Source organism: Drosophila suzukii, chromosome X, assembly GCF_043229965.1.
Source record: "Drosophila suzukii chromosome X, CBGP_Dsuzu_IsoJpt1.0, whole genome shotgun sequence".
In the NCBI taxonomy this organism is placed as follows: domain Eukaryota; kingdom Metazoa; phylum Arthropoda; class Insecta; order Diptera; family Drosophilidae; genus Drosophila; species Drosophila suzukii.
Window position 1 is genome coordinate 1,701,200 of NC_092084.1, and position 20,018 is coordinate 1,721,217.

General features: G+C 44.4%; 3 protein-coding genes across 4 annotated transcripts; all 3 read left to right on the top strand.

The window, feature by feature from the left end:
- Nucleotides 1–1,346: 1,346 nt before the first annotated feature.
- Nucleotides 1,347–5,241, top strand: LOC108015059 (uncharacterized). The gene is made up of 5 exons (XM_017081299.4): nucleotides 1,347–1,708; nucleotides 1,770–2,079; nucleotides 2,605–3,344; nucleotides 4,352–4,700; nucleotides 4,771–5,241. Exons 1-5 carry the CDS (start codon nucleotides 1,550–1,552, stop codon nucleotides 5,076–5,078), a joined length of 1,866 nt encoding a protein of 621 aa, XP_016936788.3. The 5' UTR covers nucleotides 1,347–1,549; the 3' UTR covers nucleotides 5,079–5,241.
- Nucleotides 5,242–5,516: 275 nt separating this feature from the next.
- On the top strand, nucleotides 5,517–12,590 carry Ulp1. 2 transcript variants are annotated; one of them, XM_070997215.1, is made up of 6 exons: nucleotides 5,517–5,540; nucleotides 6,322–10,100; nucleotides 10,162–11,052; nucleotides 11,112–11,285; nucleotides 11,346–11,550; nucleotides 11,616–12,590. In XM_070997215.1, exons 1-6 carry the CDS (start codon nucleotides 5,532–5,534, stop codon nucleotides 12,222–12,224), a joined length of 5,667 nt encoding a protein of 1,888 aa, XP_070853316.1. In that variant the 5' UTR covers nucleotides 5,517–5,531; the 3' UTR covers nucleotides 12,225–12,590. The 2 variants fall into 2 exon arrangements, with proteins under 2 accessions (XP_070853316.1, XP_016937157.4); XM_017081668.4 differs by lacking the exon at nucleotides 5,517–5,540 and adding an exon at nucleotides 5,997–6,144.
- Nucleotides 12,591–13,722: 1,132 nt separating this feature from the next.
- Nucleotides 13,723–19,900, top strand: LOC108015311 (post-GPI attachment to proteins factor 2-like). The gene is made up of 5 exons (XM_017081691.4): nucleotides 13,723–14,051; nucleotides 16,032–16,220; nucleotides 16,726–16,990; nucleotides 17,058–17,276; nucleotides 17,802–19,900. The coding sequence occupies exons 1-5, from the start codon at nucleotides 13,899–13,901 to the stop codon at nucleotides 17,960–17,962; spliced, it is 987 nt and encodes a 328-aa protein (XP_016937180.3). The 5' UTR covers nucleotides 13,723–13,898; the 3' UTR covers nucleotides 17,963–19,900.
- Nucleotides 19,901–20,018: the final 118 nt, after the last annotated feature.

Below are 20,018 nucleotides of genomic sequence, written 5' to 3' on the forward strand. Positions count from 1 at the left end.
GTCAGATAAATCTGTTTGTCCGGTGTTTTTCTTTCCACGCTACTGTTTTTGCACCCAATCTTACCAGAGGGTCCGGACTCCGGAGACAGAGACCCACAACAAAGATTGTGACGCATCCCACACTTGAAACAGGTGACATTCGATCTTCACTTTACTGCGCAGCTCAACGGGTTTCTGAATAATTTAAGGCAATATTTTACGTTAACCAAAATGAAAAAAGTAAAATAAGAAGTTTTTATGAAAAGTTTTATTTTGATGGCAGAAATTTGATTTCAAGTTTTTTTTATACAAATGAAAAACTAAGTTAGGGATAATATGATTACTAAATTTCAAGGAAGTTAAGTTTATGTTTATGAATATTAATGAAACACCTTATCTTTATAATTGCTCGTCGCTATCGTTATATGTTTAATTTAGCTATTTTTGGCATGAGTCACCATTTTGTAAGAATTAACTTACATAAAAAGTACGAAAGTGGTTTATTTACTGTCCTATCCGTATCTTAGCCACTAAGTTCCACCATTGGAAAAGGGATACCAATAAAAAACGCAATCAACAAGAAATAAAAATTCAAATGAATTGGTGCATCCCGAATCGGAGGAGGGCGTTTCCAAAATAAAATTTTCGTTGCATACGGTTTGAATACAACGTTTTCTATCAAAGCCCACTTTGTTGTAATGAAATTAATCAGACTCAAAGAAATATAGCTCTTTAATTGGGGATCCAATTGGTCTTGCTATAATCTATAGAACTGTCGTTTGGGATCACCATTTGAAATAAATTGGGATTCTAATAGGGCTGTTTTGGCTCACCTTTTTGCAGGCTAACGAAAAGTTTTGCGTTCATTACTTGACTAAAGGTCACCAAATGAGTCACTCTAAGGGAACTGAATATTATACATCTTATACTTTATCAATGACTAGCAATCCTTTGACCAAATGTGAAGTGAAAAGAAATTTTTAAATTCCGATTTTTGGCGAAATCAAAGGCCATCGTTCATAAATTTTGGTGACCCCGTTCCACCAGGTGTCCACGGATCTGGCCAGCCATCTATACCATTTACCTGCCCCGGCTGGTGGCCATAAACATAATCCGCCGCTGACTGAATTGCAGGTTTTGCCTTTACATATCTGACGTTAATCTCACGGATACACAGATACAAAGATACGCAGCTGCGCACCAGATACACTTGTGCAGTGTGTGGACACAGATATCTCTGGCATATATATATGTATAGATATATATCTGGTATATCGTGATAAGAGCCCCGATGTTATCAGCCTGCCTCTCCGGTTCTCCGATTCTCCGGGGTCTCCGTCTCCATATGTGTGTTTTCGCTTCATTATCTAAACGGCTTTGGTTTTGGTTTTGGTTTTCGGGGTTTGGTGATGGAATGATGAATGCCAGCGGCTAGACGGAGCGCACACAAAAATTCCAAGTGCCCAGCGAACTACGGATACGGATCAACTAGCTCCAGGCGCTCTCTTGTAAAATCCAGTATTCCCAAGAGCCAGAGATCGTCTGACATATAGATTAGCGATATACATATATGGCAACCTCAGCGATGGGCGTTGGTGTGCCCGTGGGCGTGGCTGCCCCGGGTCCAGTGCGTCGACCAACCGCCAGAGCCACCGCTGGAATCCAAAGACGACGGGTGGTCAAGAAGCACATCCAACAGAAGTACATGCTCTGCGGATTTGCCATACACGTAAAACGATAATATATATATTAATATAAGATATGATATTATTTCTGAGAGACCTTCTTAGGCTTTCCTGGCCACCCCCGCCTATCTGTACGGCAATGTGGTGGAGTCCGATAAGGATCTGGTGCTGAGGATCTGGCCGGCGATCGTCTACCAGGCCACCGGAGAGCTGTGCCGATCCATAATGGAGCACCTGGACACAGAGTACAGCGGCAGGTCGCGGGAGACGACCCAGTACAGGAGGGTCTTCCTGCTGGCCACGCTCATCGCCTGCGTTTCCCTGATGGTCAGCGGGATACTCTTCTCCTCCGCCTGGATCGTGGTCACCACCACCACGCAGGTGGTGGCCATAGTCTTCTACGGCTGCTTTGCTGGTGGGTATAAATCTCGGATAATATCTAATATCTATAAAAGAGAAAAAGGGCGCGAAGCTACCGAAAGAGTCTTGTAATTCGTAAAGTTGCCATTTATCTTTGTCATTGCTTTAAATACCTACTTAAAAGAAAGCACTTAAAAGCACATCTCATAGCTGATATATCATATGTGTCACTGCATTTTTGGCACAGCCTTCTTCTCGTATACGCAATATATCACGTATACGCATTCTAGTGTTTAGAGTTGTATGATAGTGCAAAGATTCCATTATTAAAAAATTTCCTTTAAGAAACGTGGAATTATAAATATTAATAATACATGAGGAACTCAAAACAAATTATAATCTATTATAGATCGTATATTATGCTATGTCTATAGCATCCAAGCAAGAAAAAATATGTTTTTCATTAACATTTACAGACAACTTTCTTCACGGCATACTTTTGGACAGCTCCAAAAGTGATTTGGAGAACCTAGCTGAAGGACCACCCCAAACTAATACTGTATAAATCCGTTTCCCCTAGGCATCGGCTCCAGCCTCTACCTATGGAAGACGCACGTGATCCTGGAGGCAGTGCGTCCGCGGGAGGACAAGTACGTGCGGAAGACGATCCACCTGTGTGGCGAGGCCTTCTGCCAGCTGTTCCTCTCGTTCGTCTTCACCAGCCTGCGCACGCTCTACGGGACCGCCCAGTCGATCGTGCTGATGTCCGCCCTGCTGGTGAACCTCATCCCGCTCAGCCTGATCATCACGAAGCACCGCGAGGACGCCTTCACCACAAAGCGGATATCGGTGATCAAGGCGGAGACGGGATTCGCGGCACTTCCGCTGCGGGCGGCACTGGCCGCCAATTTGGTGGCCGACCAACTGGACGGCTTGGACACCCTGTCGTGGCGGAATCCAGCCACCACCGCCGACATGGCGGCCACCACTCCGAGTGCCGTCGTCGCCGCCGCCGTGGTGGACACCCACAGCAACTACATGCTGGCCACCGACGAGGCCTACGTCACCTACGTGAATCCCAATGGGGTGGAGATCATGGAGATCATACCCGAGGAGGACGAGACGGTGTCCATGATGCGGTCGAGCAATGCGACCATCGACAACTACGCCATGTCTGCCTCGCAGACCTCGCATAAGTCGCTCTCGAATGGACGACTTTATCCCCTGACGCCCCAACTTCCCTTGGGAATGGGATTGGGAACCGGAACTGGCACAGGCACCGGCAGCTCCTCACCCCTGCCACCCGACTACGCCAATCTGGTAAGACCTCATAGACCCTAGCTTAAGAGATTTTAGTGTAGAATATCAGAGAATTCAAACACGAATTTTTGGAGGTTTCCCACTTTTAAATTGGGATTCCAAAACTCAAGTTATGGATTAGAGGAGTTCAAAATCAACATGGAAATGAGTTACAATTTCGAACCTCGTTTAGAAGAAAGATTTTAATGTAGAATATTAGAGAGTTCAATCACAAATTCATAGAGGTATCCCACTTGAAATTTGGAATCTAATAACTCAAGATATGGAATTTAGAAGTGCAGTTTTGGGTTCCCGTTCTGAAAGCCATTGGAATTACGAAAAAATCAGATATGAAAATGGGTTAAAATTTTGACCCTCGTTAAAAAGTAAGATTTTAATGTAGAATATAAGAGAATTCAATCACAAATTCATAGAGGTATCCCACTTGAAAATCGGAATCCAATAACTCAAGATATGGAATTTAGAAGTGCAGTTTCGGGTTCCCGTTCTGAAAGCCATTGTAAATACGGAAAATCTAACATTAAAATGGGTTAAAATATTTAACCTCGAAAAAAAGTAGGATTTTAATGTAGAATACAAGAGAATTCAACCACAAATTCATAGAGGTATCCCACTTGAAAATAGGTACCATATAACTTAAGTTATGGATTGTTGAAGTGCAGTTTTGGGCTCCCGTTCTGAAAGCCATTGGAAATACGGAAAAATCTAACATGAAAATGGGTTAAAATTTTGACCCTCGTTAAAAAGTAAGGTTTTAATGTAGAATATTAGAAAATTCAATCACGATTTCATAGAGATACCCCAATTGAAAATCGGAATCCAATAACTCAAGTTATGGATTGTAGAAGTGCAGTTTTGGGTTCCCGTTCTGAAACCCATTAGAATTGTGTAAAAACTGATCATGAAAATGGGTTAAAATGTTGACCCTCCTTTAAAAGGTAGATTTGAATGTAAACTATTAGAGAATTACTACCCTATCTAATCAATTTGTTTCGTGGTCCTTGCAGCGCCGCATTCGCCGAATGTCGCGGGCGGTGACCTCGCATTTGTGGTGGAACCTGCTGGACAAGATCGCCATGCCGCTGCAGCAGGCGCTGCTGGTGCCGCAGCTGTACGCCACCACGCTGCTCCTCTCCGCGGACATCTTCAGCTACGTGATGTGCCTGACGGTGCTGCCGGGCCTGGCGGTCAGCCACCACGCGCTGAAGAACGCCGAGATCCCGTTCCTCTTCTCCCTGCTGGCCTTCCCCTGGATGTGCTTCTCCCTGATGACGCCGCGCTTCGGGACCAGCCTGTACAAGCGCAAGATCCAGTGGCACACGCTGGGCAGCCTCTGCAAGTGCCTGGCCCTGATCTGTAAGTCCTGCTCCTCGCGAGACCAACTGTGTATGTACCTGCCCCGAATAACCTTCGTTGCCCCACCCAGTCATCAGCTTCTCCACCTCGAAGCTGCTGCTCAGCGTGTCCGCGGTGCTGCTCGGCTTTGGCCAGGTGGTCACCGCCTTCCTGCAGGAGCTCGTCTTCCAGATGGGCATGACGCGGGCCAACTGGACGGCCATCCGGCGACCGGTGCACTTCACCAACGGCCTGCTGGTACTCTTGTGGGGCGCCCTGGCCCACTGGGTGGTGGAGCGGTACTCCTTCCAGGCCACCGTGGGACTCGCCGGCGCTCTTTACGGTGCCACCTCGCTGCTCTGGAACTTCCTCTTCTTCTGCTGCCAAGGCAGGGATTGAGCAGGAGTTGTTTAACCTGCTGCCAAAGCAGGGATCGAGCAGGAGTTGCTGGATCTGAAGAACTCGCTAGGTTTGTTTGTGCGTGTGTGTATGTGGGTTGCTGTTGTTGACGTTGTTGTTGTGTTTGTGCAGTGATATTAATAAATAAAGATATAAACTATGACCCAGACTTGTAAAGGGGAATTTTTGTAAAAAAAAAGGATCAAGAAGGCCTTGCATTTTCTTTTTGATCCTGTCATTCAAACATAACATTGATTTTCGTCTGGCTAGTCAGTTTACTTCGAGAGGTCGTGCGGGCAACACCTCAATTTGTATTCATGAATTTTTATCATTTTGTAAATTTTAAAAATAATTTTTACTAACTAAACAAAAACAAAATCAATTCAACATTTGAGGCTCCTTTGTGTGACGATTCAGTTTAGTTTTACTGCTCGATCCGAGTGCGCGTGAAAAATGAATCAAGTAAGTTGCCACAGCAATACAACAAAGAATTTAATTAATTTCTGAGAAAACAAAGCGTGACTCGTAGAGTAAATGGGTATACTAGGTCCGTCGGAAAGTATATAACAGGTAGAAGGAAACCGCCCACATTTTAAATTATTTTGTAAACATTTAAATGAGGTTTTGTTCTAATTATCTATACTCATCCACTTGCCAAAAATTATTAATATCGGTCTAATTATAAAAAAGTTATAACCAAACAATAATTATTAATAATTATTAATTAGCGAGAGAGATGGAGATATATTCATTTGAAAATCGGCTACTTTTTTGCGTTTTTTCTTGTTAAATTTAAATACATCTGATATAGAGGGGACTCACACCTGACTTAGCGGGGACTCCCACCTCTCACAGGGAACACCCTAACATTTCTGAGTGGTATGTTCTGGTATATTTTAACAAATAAGAATGGTATATTTCCGCAGTCCATGGCACGGTCACTCTAGCGGCAGCACGCCAAAAAACTGAAAATTTCCATCTTTTTCCCCATTTTCCTCGCGCCGCGTTGCAAATTTTTCACTCGCCGGCATTGCAAACGGAAAAGTGTTTACCGGCTGGCCACGCGGTGAGTGTTTGGTCCTTGCGGGGAAGGTGGTGTGGCGCGGGGCGAGGGGCAAAAGGCGGCAAAGAAAATGCGCAAAATTTCGGCTGCGTTTCACCGGCTGCAATTTTTGTTTTTTTTTTTACTAGCGAATCTGAAATTCGGAAATAATAATGCACTCCAATATCTATCCTTTTCCAGCTCAGAGTTACGGAATACGCCAGGTGCGGACGCATGAGGCAGGCTCGACAGGAAGCCGCCAAATCAGAAACTGCACCCAAGCCCAAATCCCGCGGTGGAATCAATGGGTCGTCTGTAAAGGATCGACTTGCCCATTCCGAATTGCCATCGGAATTTGACAACAAGCCAGTGAGTCAGAAGCGCGCGCACAACTCTACCTCCGCAGAACCATCCTTTTCCAAGATCTTATCACTTGAGGAACTTGAAAAGCTTGCTCCAATTACACGGGGCAGGGCCGCTGCGGTGCCCGATGAGGATCCTCGCCATTCCAAAAGTACAAGCTCAAGTCCACTCTTCGCGGAACAGCGCAAATACGGGACGTCCTTGTTGACGGAATCACAGCAGAAACCGCGTTCCCATAACACTCCCACAACGCCAGGAGCCACAGCGCATCGAGAGAGGCAAGAAAAGCGTAAGGCTAAGTTTTGGAAACGGCAAGAAAAGGACAAAGAAGCCGCACTTGCTACATCCCGGTTCGAGCAACCGCGTTCCCATATCGCACCCACAGCGACAGCGAACTCGAAAGGACCTCCATTCGCTCCTGCGGGTGTGTCCAGTCCCCCCCGTCAGTTCGGGCCTATATGTGATTCTGTGCGTGGCATCCGGCCGCCAAACGAAAGGATTACAGCCCCGATCCGGCAGGAAAACGAAATCAAGCGGAAAGCAGAGGAACTTGAAAAGCTTTGTCCAATTACACGGGGCAGGGCCGCTGCGGTGCCCGATGAGGATCCTCGCCATTCCAAAAGTACAAGCTCAAGTCCACTCTTCGCGGAACAGCGCAAATACGGGACGTCCTTGTTGACGGAATCACAGCAGAAACCGCGTTCCCATAACACTCCCACAACGCCAGGAGCCACAGCGCATCGAGAGAGGCAAGAAAAGCGTAAGGCTAAGTTTTGGAAACGGCAAGAAAAGGACAAAGAAGCCGCACTTGCTACATCCCGGTTCGAGCAACCGCGTTCCCATAACGCACCCACAGCGACAGCGAACTCGAAAGGACCTCCATTCGCTCCTGCGGGTGTGAGTCCCCCCCGTCAGTTCGGGCCTATATGTGATTCTGTGCGTGGCATCCGGCCGCCAAACGAAAGGATTACAGCCCCGATCCGGCAGGAAAACGAAATCAAGCGGAAAGCAGAGGAACTTGAAAAGCTTTGTCCAATTACACAAGGCAGGGCCGCTGCGGTGCCCGATGAGGATCCTCGCCATTCCAAAAGTACAAGCTCAAGTCCACTCTTCGCGGAACAGCGCAAATACGGGACGTCCTTGTTGACGGAATCACAGCAGAAACCGCGTTCCCATAACACTTCCACAACGCCAGGAGCCACAGCGCACCGAGAGAGGCAAGAAAAGCGTAAGGCTAAGTTTTGGAAACTGCAAGAAAAGCACAAAGAAGCCGCACTTGCTACATCCCGGTTCGAGCAACCGCGTTCCCATAACGCACCCACAGCGACAGCGAACTCGAAAGGACCTCCATTCGCTCCTGCGGGTGTGTCCAGTCCCCCCCGTCAGTTCGGGCCTATATGTGATTCTGTGCGTGGCATCCGGCCGCCAAACGAAAGGATTACAGCCCCGATCCGGCAGGAAAACGAAATCAAGCGGAAAGCAGAGGAACTTGAAAAGCTTTGTCCAATTACACAAGGCAGGGCCGCTGCAGTGCCCGATGAGGATCCTCGCCATTCCAAAAGTACAAGCTCAAGTCCACTCTTCGCGGAACAGCGCAAATACGGGACGTCCTTGTTGACGGAATCACAGCAGAAACCGCGTTCCCATAACACTCCCACAACGCCAGGAGCCACAGCGCATCGAGAGAGGCAAGAAAAGCGTAAGGCTAAGTTTTTGAAACGGCAAGAAAAGGACAAAGAAGCCGCACTTGCTACATCCCGGTTCGAGCAACCGCGTTCCCATAACGCACACACAGCGACAGCGAACTCGAAAGGACCTTTATTCGCTCCTGCGGGTGTGTCCAGTCCCCCCCGTCAGTTCGGGCCTATATGTGATTCTGTGCGTGGCATCCGGCCGCCAAACGAAAGGATTACAGCCCCGATCCGACAGGAAAACGAAATCAAGCGGAAAGCAGAAAAATATCCATCACAAATCCTGCAGGGAGACGAGAAGATTGCACCCCAGAGCTTGCAGGAAGAGGACGTTGTTTTACAGTTCCAGCTGGAGAAGCATCGAAAGAGGCGTAAAAAGCGTGAGGCTAAGTTGCAGCTGGAGAAGCAGCGGAAGAGGAGGGAAAAGCTAAAGTCTGCGTTTAAGAAGGAAGCCTCCCGTTTGCAGGTGGCAATTCAGACTCTGATAAAGCGTAAGGCTGCGGATCGGATTACGCGAGAGGTCGATCAGAAGATTGAAGACCTGGAAAAAGAAAGAAAGAAAAAGATTTCAGAAGAGCTTGAGCAAAAGGAAAATCGGGTAGCTGCCAATATCCAGCAGAAAGACAAAATACAATTTGCATTTCAAAAAGAAGAGCTTGCATCACAAAGCCAGCAGGGAGGGAAAATTTTTGAACGCCAGATTTTGCAGAACAAAGACCGGGTCGTAAAAAAGATTAAGGATCAACAGGAAAAAATTAAACGGGAAGAAGAGCCGCTTGTAACGCAAAACCTCATCTTACAGGAAAAACTTCAGAACTTAACACAGGATCAAAGCCAACAGAAAGGCGAGCAGATCGTGTCTGAGAATCAGGATCCCAATCCCAAAATTTCAGAAGAGGCTCAGACAAAGGAAAAACAGAGTGCTGCTAAGATCCAGAGCAAGGAAAAAATACTATTGGCATTTGAAAAAGTGCTTGCGTCAAGTAGCCAGCAGGAAGGCAAGAGTTTTGGACGCCAGATCTTGCAGAAAAAAGACCAGATCGAAGAGATTCTAGCCCAGCAACAGGAAAAAGAAAAACTTGGCTCACAAAGCCAGCAGGAGAGCAAGAGTTTTGAACGTCAGATCTTGCTGAGCGAAGATCAAGTCGAAACACAGATTCAGGATCAGGGCCAACAGAAAGGCGAGCAGATCGTATCTGAGAATCAGGATCCCAATCCCAACATTTCAGAAGAGGTTGAGCCAAAGGAAAATCAGGTTGCTACCAAGATTCTGCAGAAAGACAAATTCCAATTTGATTCTGAGATTAGCCGCCTTGTAACATCGTTTCAAAAGAACGACCACCAAATAGATTCCAGCTTCGTGGGGAACATCTCAAATATTGTAACTGGGGTTACAGGGGCGGAGACTACCAATGAACAACCAAACCTAGCTGGACCGAGTCACGGTCAGCAGCAACAGGCAGCAGGAGACAGTAAATTTTTCGCTTACATCGATCAAGTCCGCAATATTCAGAAATCGGAACCAGCCAATCCTAATTTAAACATCGCGGACGGAGCCCTTCATCTTATGCGCCGGAAGTTGGCTTATATCTGCCACATTCTGATAGACGACTCTGTTGAAGGAACCATCACCGAAGAGAACATCGCCCTGCTCGGGGATATCGTCAAGGTCCTCAAGGACACTCAGAAATCGAAACCGTTCGGTGTTGAGGCAGAGAAGGAAGCCGAAGAGCTGATAAATACTTACGAAATTTCAATGGGCTTTGAAATATTAAGGAGGGTCCGAGAGCTATTAACCGGTTGGAATAAGTCCAAAGAGGGAGCTCCGGACACCGGAGAGTCGGGCCAGGGAACGGAAATTCAAAACGGAGCTGGTCGTGGTGGCGACCACCAGGCGGAGGGAAGTAATACAGCCCAGAAGAGACGGTAAGCTCCTTTGACTTGTTAAAAATTTATTTGATAACGGGGTGATTTTCTGTTTTTGCAGCAACCAGGAGGATTATCCACCTGTGATCAAGTACCAGCGTGTGGACAACTCCTTTCCTCGTTTCATAACGAATGTGCCTGCCGAGGACCAGGTTCATGCAAGCAAGTCCATGGCAGGGCGGGAGCGCGAGAATCAGCAGCAGGGCTCAAAGCGGCTCTCGGTCTTCAATCCGCCGGTATACACGCAGCACCGTGTGCGCAATGACGCCCCATACATAGCCAACCCGTTCGACGGGTCGGACGACGAGGAGCCGTCCCAGCCGAGGGGCTTTGCCAATGCCGCCGGTACATCAGCCAGGCAGCCGCAAATGCTTTACTCGGATGCCGTGCGTCTGGGTCAAAATGGTTTCGCCGAAGCCCGTGTCAACGGCCACTCCGCCCACCCGGTCCGCCGGGTACCAACTCAGGTGGAGAGGAGCATCCTGACCCACGAGATGGAACGCTCGGAGCACGAACAATATCTGAACCTCATCCACACCGTGACCAATGATTCCGTGGTCAGCCGCTTCGCCAAGCCGGTTGCCCCACCGCTGCAGCGCATTAACACACAGCAGCCGAGCTGGAGTTCCCTGCTGCGGGGCAACCAATCTCGCCCATTGCAGCAGCCGCAGCCGCTGCTGCAGCCCTCGTCTTTAGGGCGCCAGAACAGTGTGTCGGAGTACGCCAGATTGATCAACAGCGGGGCGGCACAACATGGCCCAGTACCAGCTCCACCGCAGCTAATGCGCATAGACAGCTCTACCAATATCGCCGGCAGCCATGCGTCCACCATTTCCAGCAGCGACGGTAGCAACGAGAGCGGCAGCGAGCACTCCAGTAGTGGCTCTAATTCCTCAGTTACTGCCATTGATGACAGCTCGCGTGAAAAGAAACACAAACACTCCAATCACATGTGAGCAAATTTCACATAAAACAAAGAATAAAATTAAACAATTTTTTATCATTCTCCAGTGGCTCTGTAAAATCGCTCCGCGCCAAGACCACCAGACTCTCCATGACCGATGCCCTGCATCGTCGCTTTGCAAGCTGCATCTACCTCAAAGATGACTTTGTGGAGCAGTTTAAAGCAAAGGCGGCTCGCATGCGTGAGGAGTCCGAGCACCGTCGCGAGTTGGCAGTTGAGGAGTAAGTTTTCAATGTCCAATCGTCAGGACCCATTTACAAAATTGTTATGCAAAATTAAAGGGCCAATCGCAGCACTGAAGAACGACGTGCCTACGAGTATAAACTGCGGGAGAACATATTCCAGTACCGTATCCCCCACAAGCCGATCTTTGTCATCGGGGCCCGGGACACACCGGTTCAGAAGAAAGAGACAAGGCTCATCCCTCTTACTCCGGAGCACTTGAGGCGCTATGAGCAGTTGATGTATGGTGGTCCAGAGGACGAGGTAAGCAAATTGTCCATTGATGCATTGGGTTTCTTATTAAAGCCCATTTTTCTTTTAACTCCCAGGTCCTTGTTGTCAAGTTCAACATGCACATTCACCGCCGCGATATACTTTCGCTCAAAGGTACGGAGTGGTTAAACGACGAGATCATCAACTTTTACATGTGCTTGCTGACTGATCGCTCGGCGAAGGCAGAACTTCCCAACGTGTATGCCATGAACACGTTCTTCGTGCCACGCCTCCTGCAGGCTGGCCATGCGGGCGTAAAGCGCTGGACCCGTAAAGTAGACATATTCTCAAAGGACGTGATCCCAGTGCCGGTGCACTGCAACGGCGTCCACTGGTGCATGGCCATCATCCACTTGCGAAACAAAACCATTCGCTACTATGATTCTATGGGCGCGCCGAACCAAGCCGTGCTGAACGCCTTGGAGGCCTATCTGCGCGAGGAATCCCTGGATAAGCGCAAGCAGCCGTTCGACACCAGCGTCTTTGTGATCGAGAACGTACCGAATGTGCCCCAACAATTGAATGGAAGTGATTGCGGCGTCTTCAGCTGCATGTTTGCCGAGTATATATCGCGTGATGCGCCGATTACCTTCTCGCAGGCGGAAATGGAGTATTTCCGCAAGAAGATGGTACTCGAAATAGTCGCCGGAGAGTTGTGGAACTAATGCGATCATATCGGTCATCCAAAGCTGTGCCCAATGCACCGCACAGCCACTAGTTCTAGTTTAGCACGGAGTGGATATTCAACTTCTTAATTTATTTATTAGAAATCTAACATAAACTTTCCAAGCAAGAAATCGCATAGGTGCTTCGATCGACCTGGCAGAAGCATGCATGCGTATAAACTTGTACTCATCTCATTTTACCTTTGTATACAAAATACAATATCGATCCTTTGTGGTTCGATTGTACACACGAATCCATCAACAAACTACTACTAAATGTAACACCTAACACTCTGATGCAACAAGGAAGTAGAGGCATCTGAATGTAACAGAAACTAGTTTTTCAATAAAGCGCTATAAACGGAATGCGAAGAATGATATATTAATCGCGGAATATTTTTTTTTGATTTTGGAAGTGTTTACAACTTCCAATTTTTTATCTATGTATATTTTGTTTTGAGCACAACTAAAAATACCTAAATTTAAATTTACACAGTTACAAATTGATCACATCCACTTTATGGTAAAACTGCATATAAAATATTTTCTTACTTTCTATTTCGATCTATTTAAAATATTCGGAAATTTATACGAAGCTTGGTAGTATTTTAAATATGATCTTTGTCTTTCGAATTTTAGTAAACCGGCTAAAATTATTAGTACTTTCGGAATACCAGAAATCTTTTAGAATGTATAAACATATTTTCTCTTTTCAAAATATTATGTCGCGATATTACCGTAATCTAAATATTTATAAGAAGTTTTCAATCCCGTATTTGTAATAACAAATTTGGCCAAATTTAATTAAACCAATAGTGACATATAGTAAAATGTTGGTAAATATAATCAAATTTGGTTTTAGGAATTTCATAAAATCTCTGGAATAAACAAAATCGATCAGCTTGAGGTACATAATGATATATATTTAATTTTTGCAGTTCAATATATAAGTTATATAAAGTAAAGAAAAATACATGAAAATAAATTTTAATTTAACATATTGCCTGTATTGATAAAAAAAAGGAAATGCAAAATGTTAAAACATTTAAAAAAATAAAAGCTGAAAAACGCTTTAAAACTATAAAGTTATTCAAGAGACTCTGTTTTTGTGCACGAATGGTTCATATTGACTTATGTACATATGTGTTATTTGTAAAACATATACTGTCATAGAGCAATTTATTTTTTTCATATAAAGTAACATTCCTTCCCTAAGGGTAGCAGAATTATTGGAACATAGTCTGTAACAAGCCTAGCTCAATTTAAGAATTAACGTTTAAAAAACTTGTTTAACACAAAACTTTTTTGTTTATAGCGTTCGGTTGAATTTGAAATAGTTTCCCGCCACAGATAACGGTACTATGGCCAGTGTGACCCTGCCAACGTGTTGAGCAGAAAAGCTAACGGTAAATTGGCAATGTGACCCTGCCAACGGGGTGGCCAGTGGGACCAGGCCCAGCTGGAAGGCAGAGGAGTGGATGCAGGCGTCGAAATGGATGGGGAAAAGCGCTCCGAGGTGGAGCAGCCGTAGCAGTTGCGAGAGAGGCGCGCGCGCGGTCACAACTCGGCGACGGCAGCGTTGGGGCATGCAAATTATGCCAAATAGCATCATCGACGGGAGCACGAGCAGTAGCAGCAGCAGCAACGTCAGCAGCGCCGATAACCGATCAGAAAATGCAGCAGGGCACAGGAGAGGCAACGTCTTCGGCGGCAGATAGCGGGAAGGGGGCGACGGACCTGGCGACCAGGTCCGCTGGCGACGGCGGCGGAGGCGGCGGGAACAGCTGCTCCTCCGGCGAATCCGGATCCGGCGACCCAGCAGCAGCGGTGAGATTCGCTTTCGTGTTTTTCCAGGGAAATAACAATCGAATTTCCTTCTTTTTTTTCCTGTGTGTGTGTGTGTATTTATGGTTTGTTTGGCCTGGCCAAATATTATATAACTTTAAGCGGAGGTAGCGCACGCTTAGTGACCTCCCAAACCCCCGCTCACCCATCACCCATTAAACCCCCCGCCACTGCACATACAAACCGTGCGGGGGTGTTTGTGTGTGTGCGCCCGTTTTATTTTCCATGGTCCTCGGCTTGTTTGTTGTAATTTTCCGCAGCAACCGCGCATGCCACCCCCTGGACTGCCCTCCCCTACACTTTTCCACACCGAAAATATTTTTCAAATCGGTCCAAATATATATATTTTAACCAATCCCCCAGGATTATGTGAATTTCGAACTTCAAAAATGTTCATACTTTCCTAAAAAGCTTCTGGTTTCCAAGCAAATTTAAAAGTTTAACTTTCATTTTGAAAACATCTTATATTTGGTATGAAAAATTTGAAGCAAAGAAACAAATTTAATTTAAAAAAAATAACTATTTCCTAAAAAATGTGTTAAAGGCAAAAAGATCTAAGTCTTAATACCACTTTAAATCTTGTAATATCATAATAAATTAATCATAGAATTGTAGTTTTGAGTTGAAATACATATAACATATTGCAAATTGCTATTGTTAATATTATAGCAAATTAAAGTAAAATCAAAACAAATAAACTTTTAAACTATAATTGATGTTTTAAAAATACCCTGAATAAATTCTGGAATTTTTCGAACATACTTAGATCTTGGAAAATGTTTTCCGTGCACATTTCTTAACGTATCACGCTGTTTTCCACATTTCCACAATTATTTTGTTTTTCTCTCTTGCTTGCCTAATTTTCGAAATGCGTTTATTTACTTTGCGGCGCTTGTTTGTTTGGTTCTTGTTCTTGTTCTCGTTCTCGTTCTCGTGCTCATTCGCGTTTTAATCATTTATTCGATTTCGCCATGTCCTTGTGAAATCGTGGAATCGCCCCCGCGCTTGTACCAGTTTCCCGGCATCTTTCTTGCTTCCGGTGTCCTGATTTAATCGCAGCACATATTTAATGTCATTCCCGACGCCCGACCAATTTCCCATTAATTTTGTGCTAATTAATTTTGGCCAGCTGCTGGCTGGCTGGTAGATTGGTAATGGTTACGTCAGGGGCAGCTCGTCTATTTTTGGCCCTTAATCCTTTGCTGCTCCGGAGCGGCACAACAGAACCGGAGAGAGCCTTTCACCAGAGAGCGAGTGGCCTTGCCACCCCCTAGATATCATACCATACCCATATCCACAGCCAAACCATAAACACACCATGCCGTACCCTATCCTATCCTATCCCTTTCAAGGACTTGTTTATTTATAACTCCGGCTCATCCAATTTGGGATGCCATGCGGACCTCATCCATTATTCAGCCTTTCACTAGGTTGGCGTATTCGCATATCGCATAGTTTCCGCCTCCATTTGCTGCGCCTCATTATTTGTCTTTTGTTTATTGATTTATTCACACCTCTTCTGGTTTTGTTATTTTTCCTCTATTTTTAGCGCTTTTTCGTTGTTGTGCATTAACCAAATCGAAAACAGGGCTACCATTCCTTCTTCGCATCCTTTCATTTAAGAGGTAAAACCAATGTAGTTCTGAGGAAGTTATCTAGTTTACCCAAAACTCTAACGTATATTTATTATTTTCTATATGTATAAACTCAAAATCCTTAGTGCAATTCAAAGATATCTTAGTCATATTTTACCTTGTGGGATCACTACAAAAAGCTTAAAATTTCGTCAACTTTAAGTAAATTCTTAAATCTCTTTTACTTCGAATTTAATATTATATCTTTCCATACCTAAGTAAATAAGTCTTCAAAACAAATTCAAATATTTCAAAAATGTTGCACAGTGGATTTTCCCTTAGCCTCGCACCATAGCAACTCGATCTTAATGTCCTGATCTACTTACAGCCCAGCACAACGATTAGCTCCAAGCAGGAGGACTCGAGGGAGCCGAGGGAACAGGTGGCCATCCACTACCTGGCCAGCTTCCACGAGCTCTGCGTGGTCACCGCCCTGCTGCCCCTGGTGACGCTCTTTACGTGCTTCGTGACCGCCTACGTCTTCCAGTACGACGATGTACACGAGACACATTGCCGCGTGAGTTGAAGGGCTCCTGGGGATCGGGATGGGGATGGGGACATGTCCAGGGCGGGGCGCGGCTAACTGCTCCAATCGCAGCTAATCCCGTGGCCAACAAATCACTGTCATCCTCGCGGGACTCCGTGCGAGATAGGTGACACGCAAATTCACTTTTCTAAACGATTCGCTCACAAAACACAAAACATCGCTCAAAATGATTAATGTCGTAAACACAGTCGCCACCGCTATAAAATTAAGATTATTATTTTTTCAAGTTATATTTTGACCGCAGATATATTTCAAGTGTTTTTATTTTACTTAAGCAATGACTAATTTGTTTTAAACCTTTTTATAAGTACAAAAAATTTATTTTTTTAGCTTGAAATACGTATGCAATTTCAATACGTTTAATGTAAAATATTTTTATGAACTATATTTGAAATTGCATTTTACTTTAGTCATGTTATGACTGAGTTAGTTTATCTTAAAGGTACATTTTAATAACGCAGTTTTTCCCTGCCAGGTCTACAACATAATACCCTCGATAAGTGCAATTACCGGAGTCAGCCCGCAGCGCTACTTCTGGCGCTTTAGCATCGCGCTCCACATCGGACCGCGCATCCCCATCGCCTTCGTCTACAAGAACTACTACCGCTCGCAGCTGCGTCGGATCAGTCCCGCCCAGGTGCCTCAGACCAGCGCGCTCATCACGCTGATCCTGGTGCTGAACTGCATCGAGATCGCGTCCCTGGGCGGCGTCACTTATATATCTAACCGAGAGAACTATCGTATGTCGAAGACTTCTCTTATTCCTCTGGATGTCTTAACTCATACCCATTCGTTCCTTTGTTTTAGCCGTTCACGAGCGCATCTTTATCACGTTCATGGTATGTTCGCTGTGCTACATGCTGGCCACGATCAAGCTGAACGGCATCCTCAACGCCGGACAATCGCTGACCGAGCAGCAGCGCCTGTCCATCAAGTGGAAGAAGATCCTCTTCGCCGTCTCCATCCTGAGCACCATCGGATTGCTGGTGTTCTTTGCCAAACACCGCTTCTACTGTCACGACTTGGGTGAGACCCTAACCATAGTCAGCACTAAGTAATCTTAGTTTATAGATAAATACAATTTATCATTTTATTTTGAACATTCCTAACATCATCCTTATCTACTCTCATATCATTTTTACATTCAGCAATTAAAATTTTTACATCTAAAAATCTCACTCTAATCTGACTTGATGTTCATCATATCTCCTATTCTTACATAAAATAAGATTTAAAACATAAAGAAACATTTTAAACCTATAAAAGTATCATAGGTATTAATTTAATCTGAAAACTTAGTTTGGATATCAAGTATTAACTTGATATGTATCACATCTCCTATTTTTATATGAAATAGGATTCAAAACACAATGACTTTATCATCTTATTTTAAACATATAAAATACCAACTTAAGTTTTCTATAACATCATAAAAATCTGAAAATGTAATTAGGATGTTAAAAAACATCAAAGTGATGTCCTTTAATGGAGGAAGAGCTATTCTATAAGTATTTGCTTGGTAACTTACTATTTTCTTTACTATCTTTATAGCCTTTAGTTGGTTCGCGTTCTTCGAGTACTTGATCGCCATCGCCAACATGCTGTTCCACTTCACCATCATCTGGGACTTCCCCTCGCAGTTCATTATGATCGTGCAAGGACCACGCGAAAACCTCGCCCAGTACTTGAGCAGCAGGCCGAAAGTGGACTAGATTGGACCCCCGACTCCTGACTAGACCCCACCTGCATGCCACTCTTCTCCAGTGTATAGTGTGTCTAATTCCCATACGAAACGTACAATTAACGAACTTCTTCAACTTTAAAACTAAGCGCTTCCATACCGATCAACAACTATTAGCAATCTTCTTTTTTCTTCGATTCTCTTTATCACACCAACGTAACAAGCCGAAAACCAAAACCAAAACCAGAATTAGGGAAATGAAATCCGAAACGAAAGCGAAATGTTCCATAGTTCCACGATTAATATAATTATTAAATATACAAAGTATGTAAAGAAATTGCCCGATCAGAGGGCATACCGTTCTATGTACACATTCTAAATACGTGAAATAAGTTACCTAAGAATTAAGTGCACCCAAAACAAAACAAAACCAACCAACAATATTGTAATTATTGTGTATGCCTAATGGATTGCAGCTCGCCAGATCTCATGTCAATTTCGAATCTAACCCAAAGGAGCCAACAAGGGGCGACCAGCGTCAGCGTTTCATTTCTTAGGCAGTAATTAAATAGAAGTCGTATTACTTACCACTTAGTACATATCGTTTATACAGCGGGATATAGCCTCCTCCTTGGGGAGCTATTGGGGCCCTATTGGCCTTCCCCGAAACAAATAGAATCAGAAAAACCATTGAAACAGAATTCAGACAATAGCCATTAAGCTGCGACATTACGGGCAACGAACAACAGATTCAGAGCAGTGATGGGAAGTATCTAGGTAGTACATCTTATTCACTGTTTAGCCTAGCCCATAGGTTCAAAATTTGTATTTCTAAAATGTGTAATTATTTAACATTCGGAACCAAAGAGCTCCCGCCAGGGATGAAAGTCTGAGAAACTGAATCAAGTCAGAAATTTAAAAAGGTATAAATCTCCATCTACTCTGATTTTAATCCCGAAACCTGCCTAGTTAAAAAAAAGCTGTACCTTTCCCGTCACTGTTCGTAAGATCGGAAAATCTGGATTGTACGAGGTCAGAATAAATAAATGTAGCGAATAAACAATTGTTCTTAGCCAACTTTAATAGCGAAATTTGAAAACCTGAGAAATATGATAGGCAGAAACCACAGTATTTGCTGAGCGATCGGGTGAAAACCATAGGCCCATAGGTAACCGAATTGTGAACCAGATTAGGGTCAATATATATATTTTGCAGTAACGGAGACGCGTAGCTATTTTTTTCTCCACAAGAGTATTTAGCCTAAGTCGAAGAGAGTTTAAATTGATATTACTTATTTAACTTTGTACTATACACACACCAGAGTCAAGCGGAAGCTCTTATACCATAAGTAATATTATTACCACCATTATTATTATAACGATTATGCATTGTATTTGCGGGGAATCGGCGATTAAAGTGAACAACCTGTATTTCCCGACAACCGAACATTGTAGCTAAACGAATGAAACAATTGTTAAATCTCACACAAAATTGATATTTGTACGGATACTCACTTGAAATGATATATGTACTCAAGCCCACGCCCACTAAAGCGATATGTTATGCAATAGTTGAGTTGCCAGTTGCACCTTGCGATCGAGCAAATATATATTTGAATTATTGTTGATGTTTGCAGGCCCTGGGTTCAGCTTGCTCCCACTATATCGCCTACCCTTATCCAACTAGCCTTGTCCCGCTCCGTTTCGATTTTCCACTTATGTGCCTCTCTTTCGCCCCCTGAGGATATGTACTTCCATGCGATCCGAGGAGAGTGGATATATACCTATATAACCTATATTGATGCGCTTTATATACGTATTTCTCTCATCGGCCACTTCCTAATTGATTTATCCGGCAAAAAGCAGCGGCTCTGGGATGACCACTTTTTAAAATGCAACTTTTTACCTTTGCATACAATTTTAGGCGACACAACGTAAGAGAATTAATTTAAAAAAAAAACAAAAACAAATTAACTATGAAATATGTAAACTTTGTAGCTTCCTAATTTGAATAAAGATTAATACAACTTACAAGAATTCGTTCAGATATGTATATAGTATTACTTTACTTGTGAAACTTTATCCAAA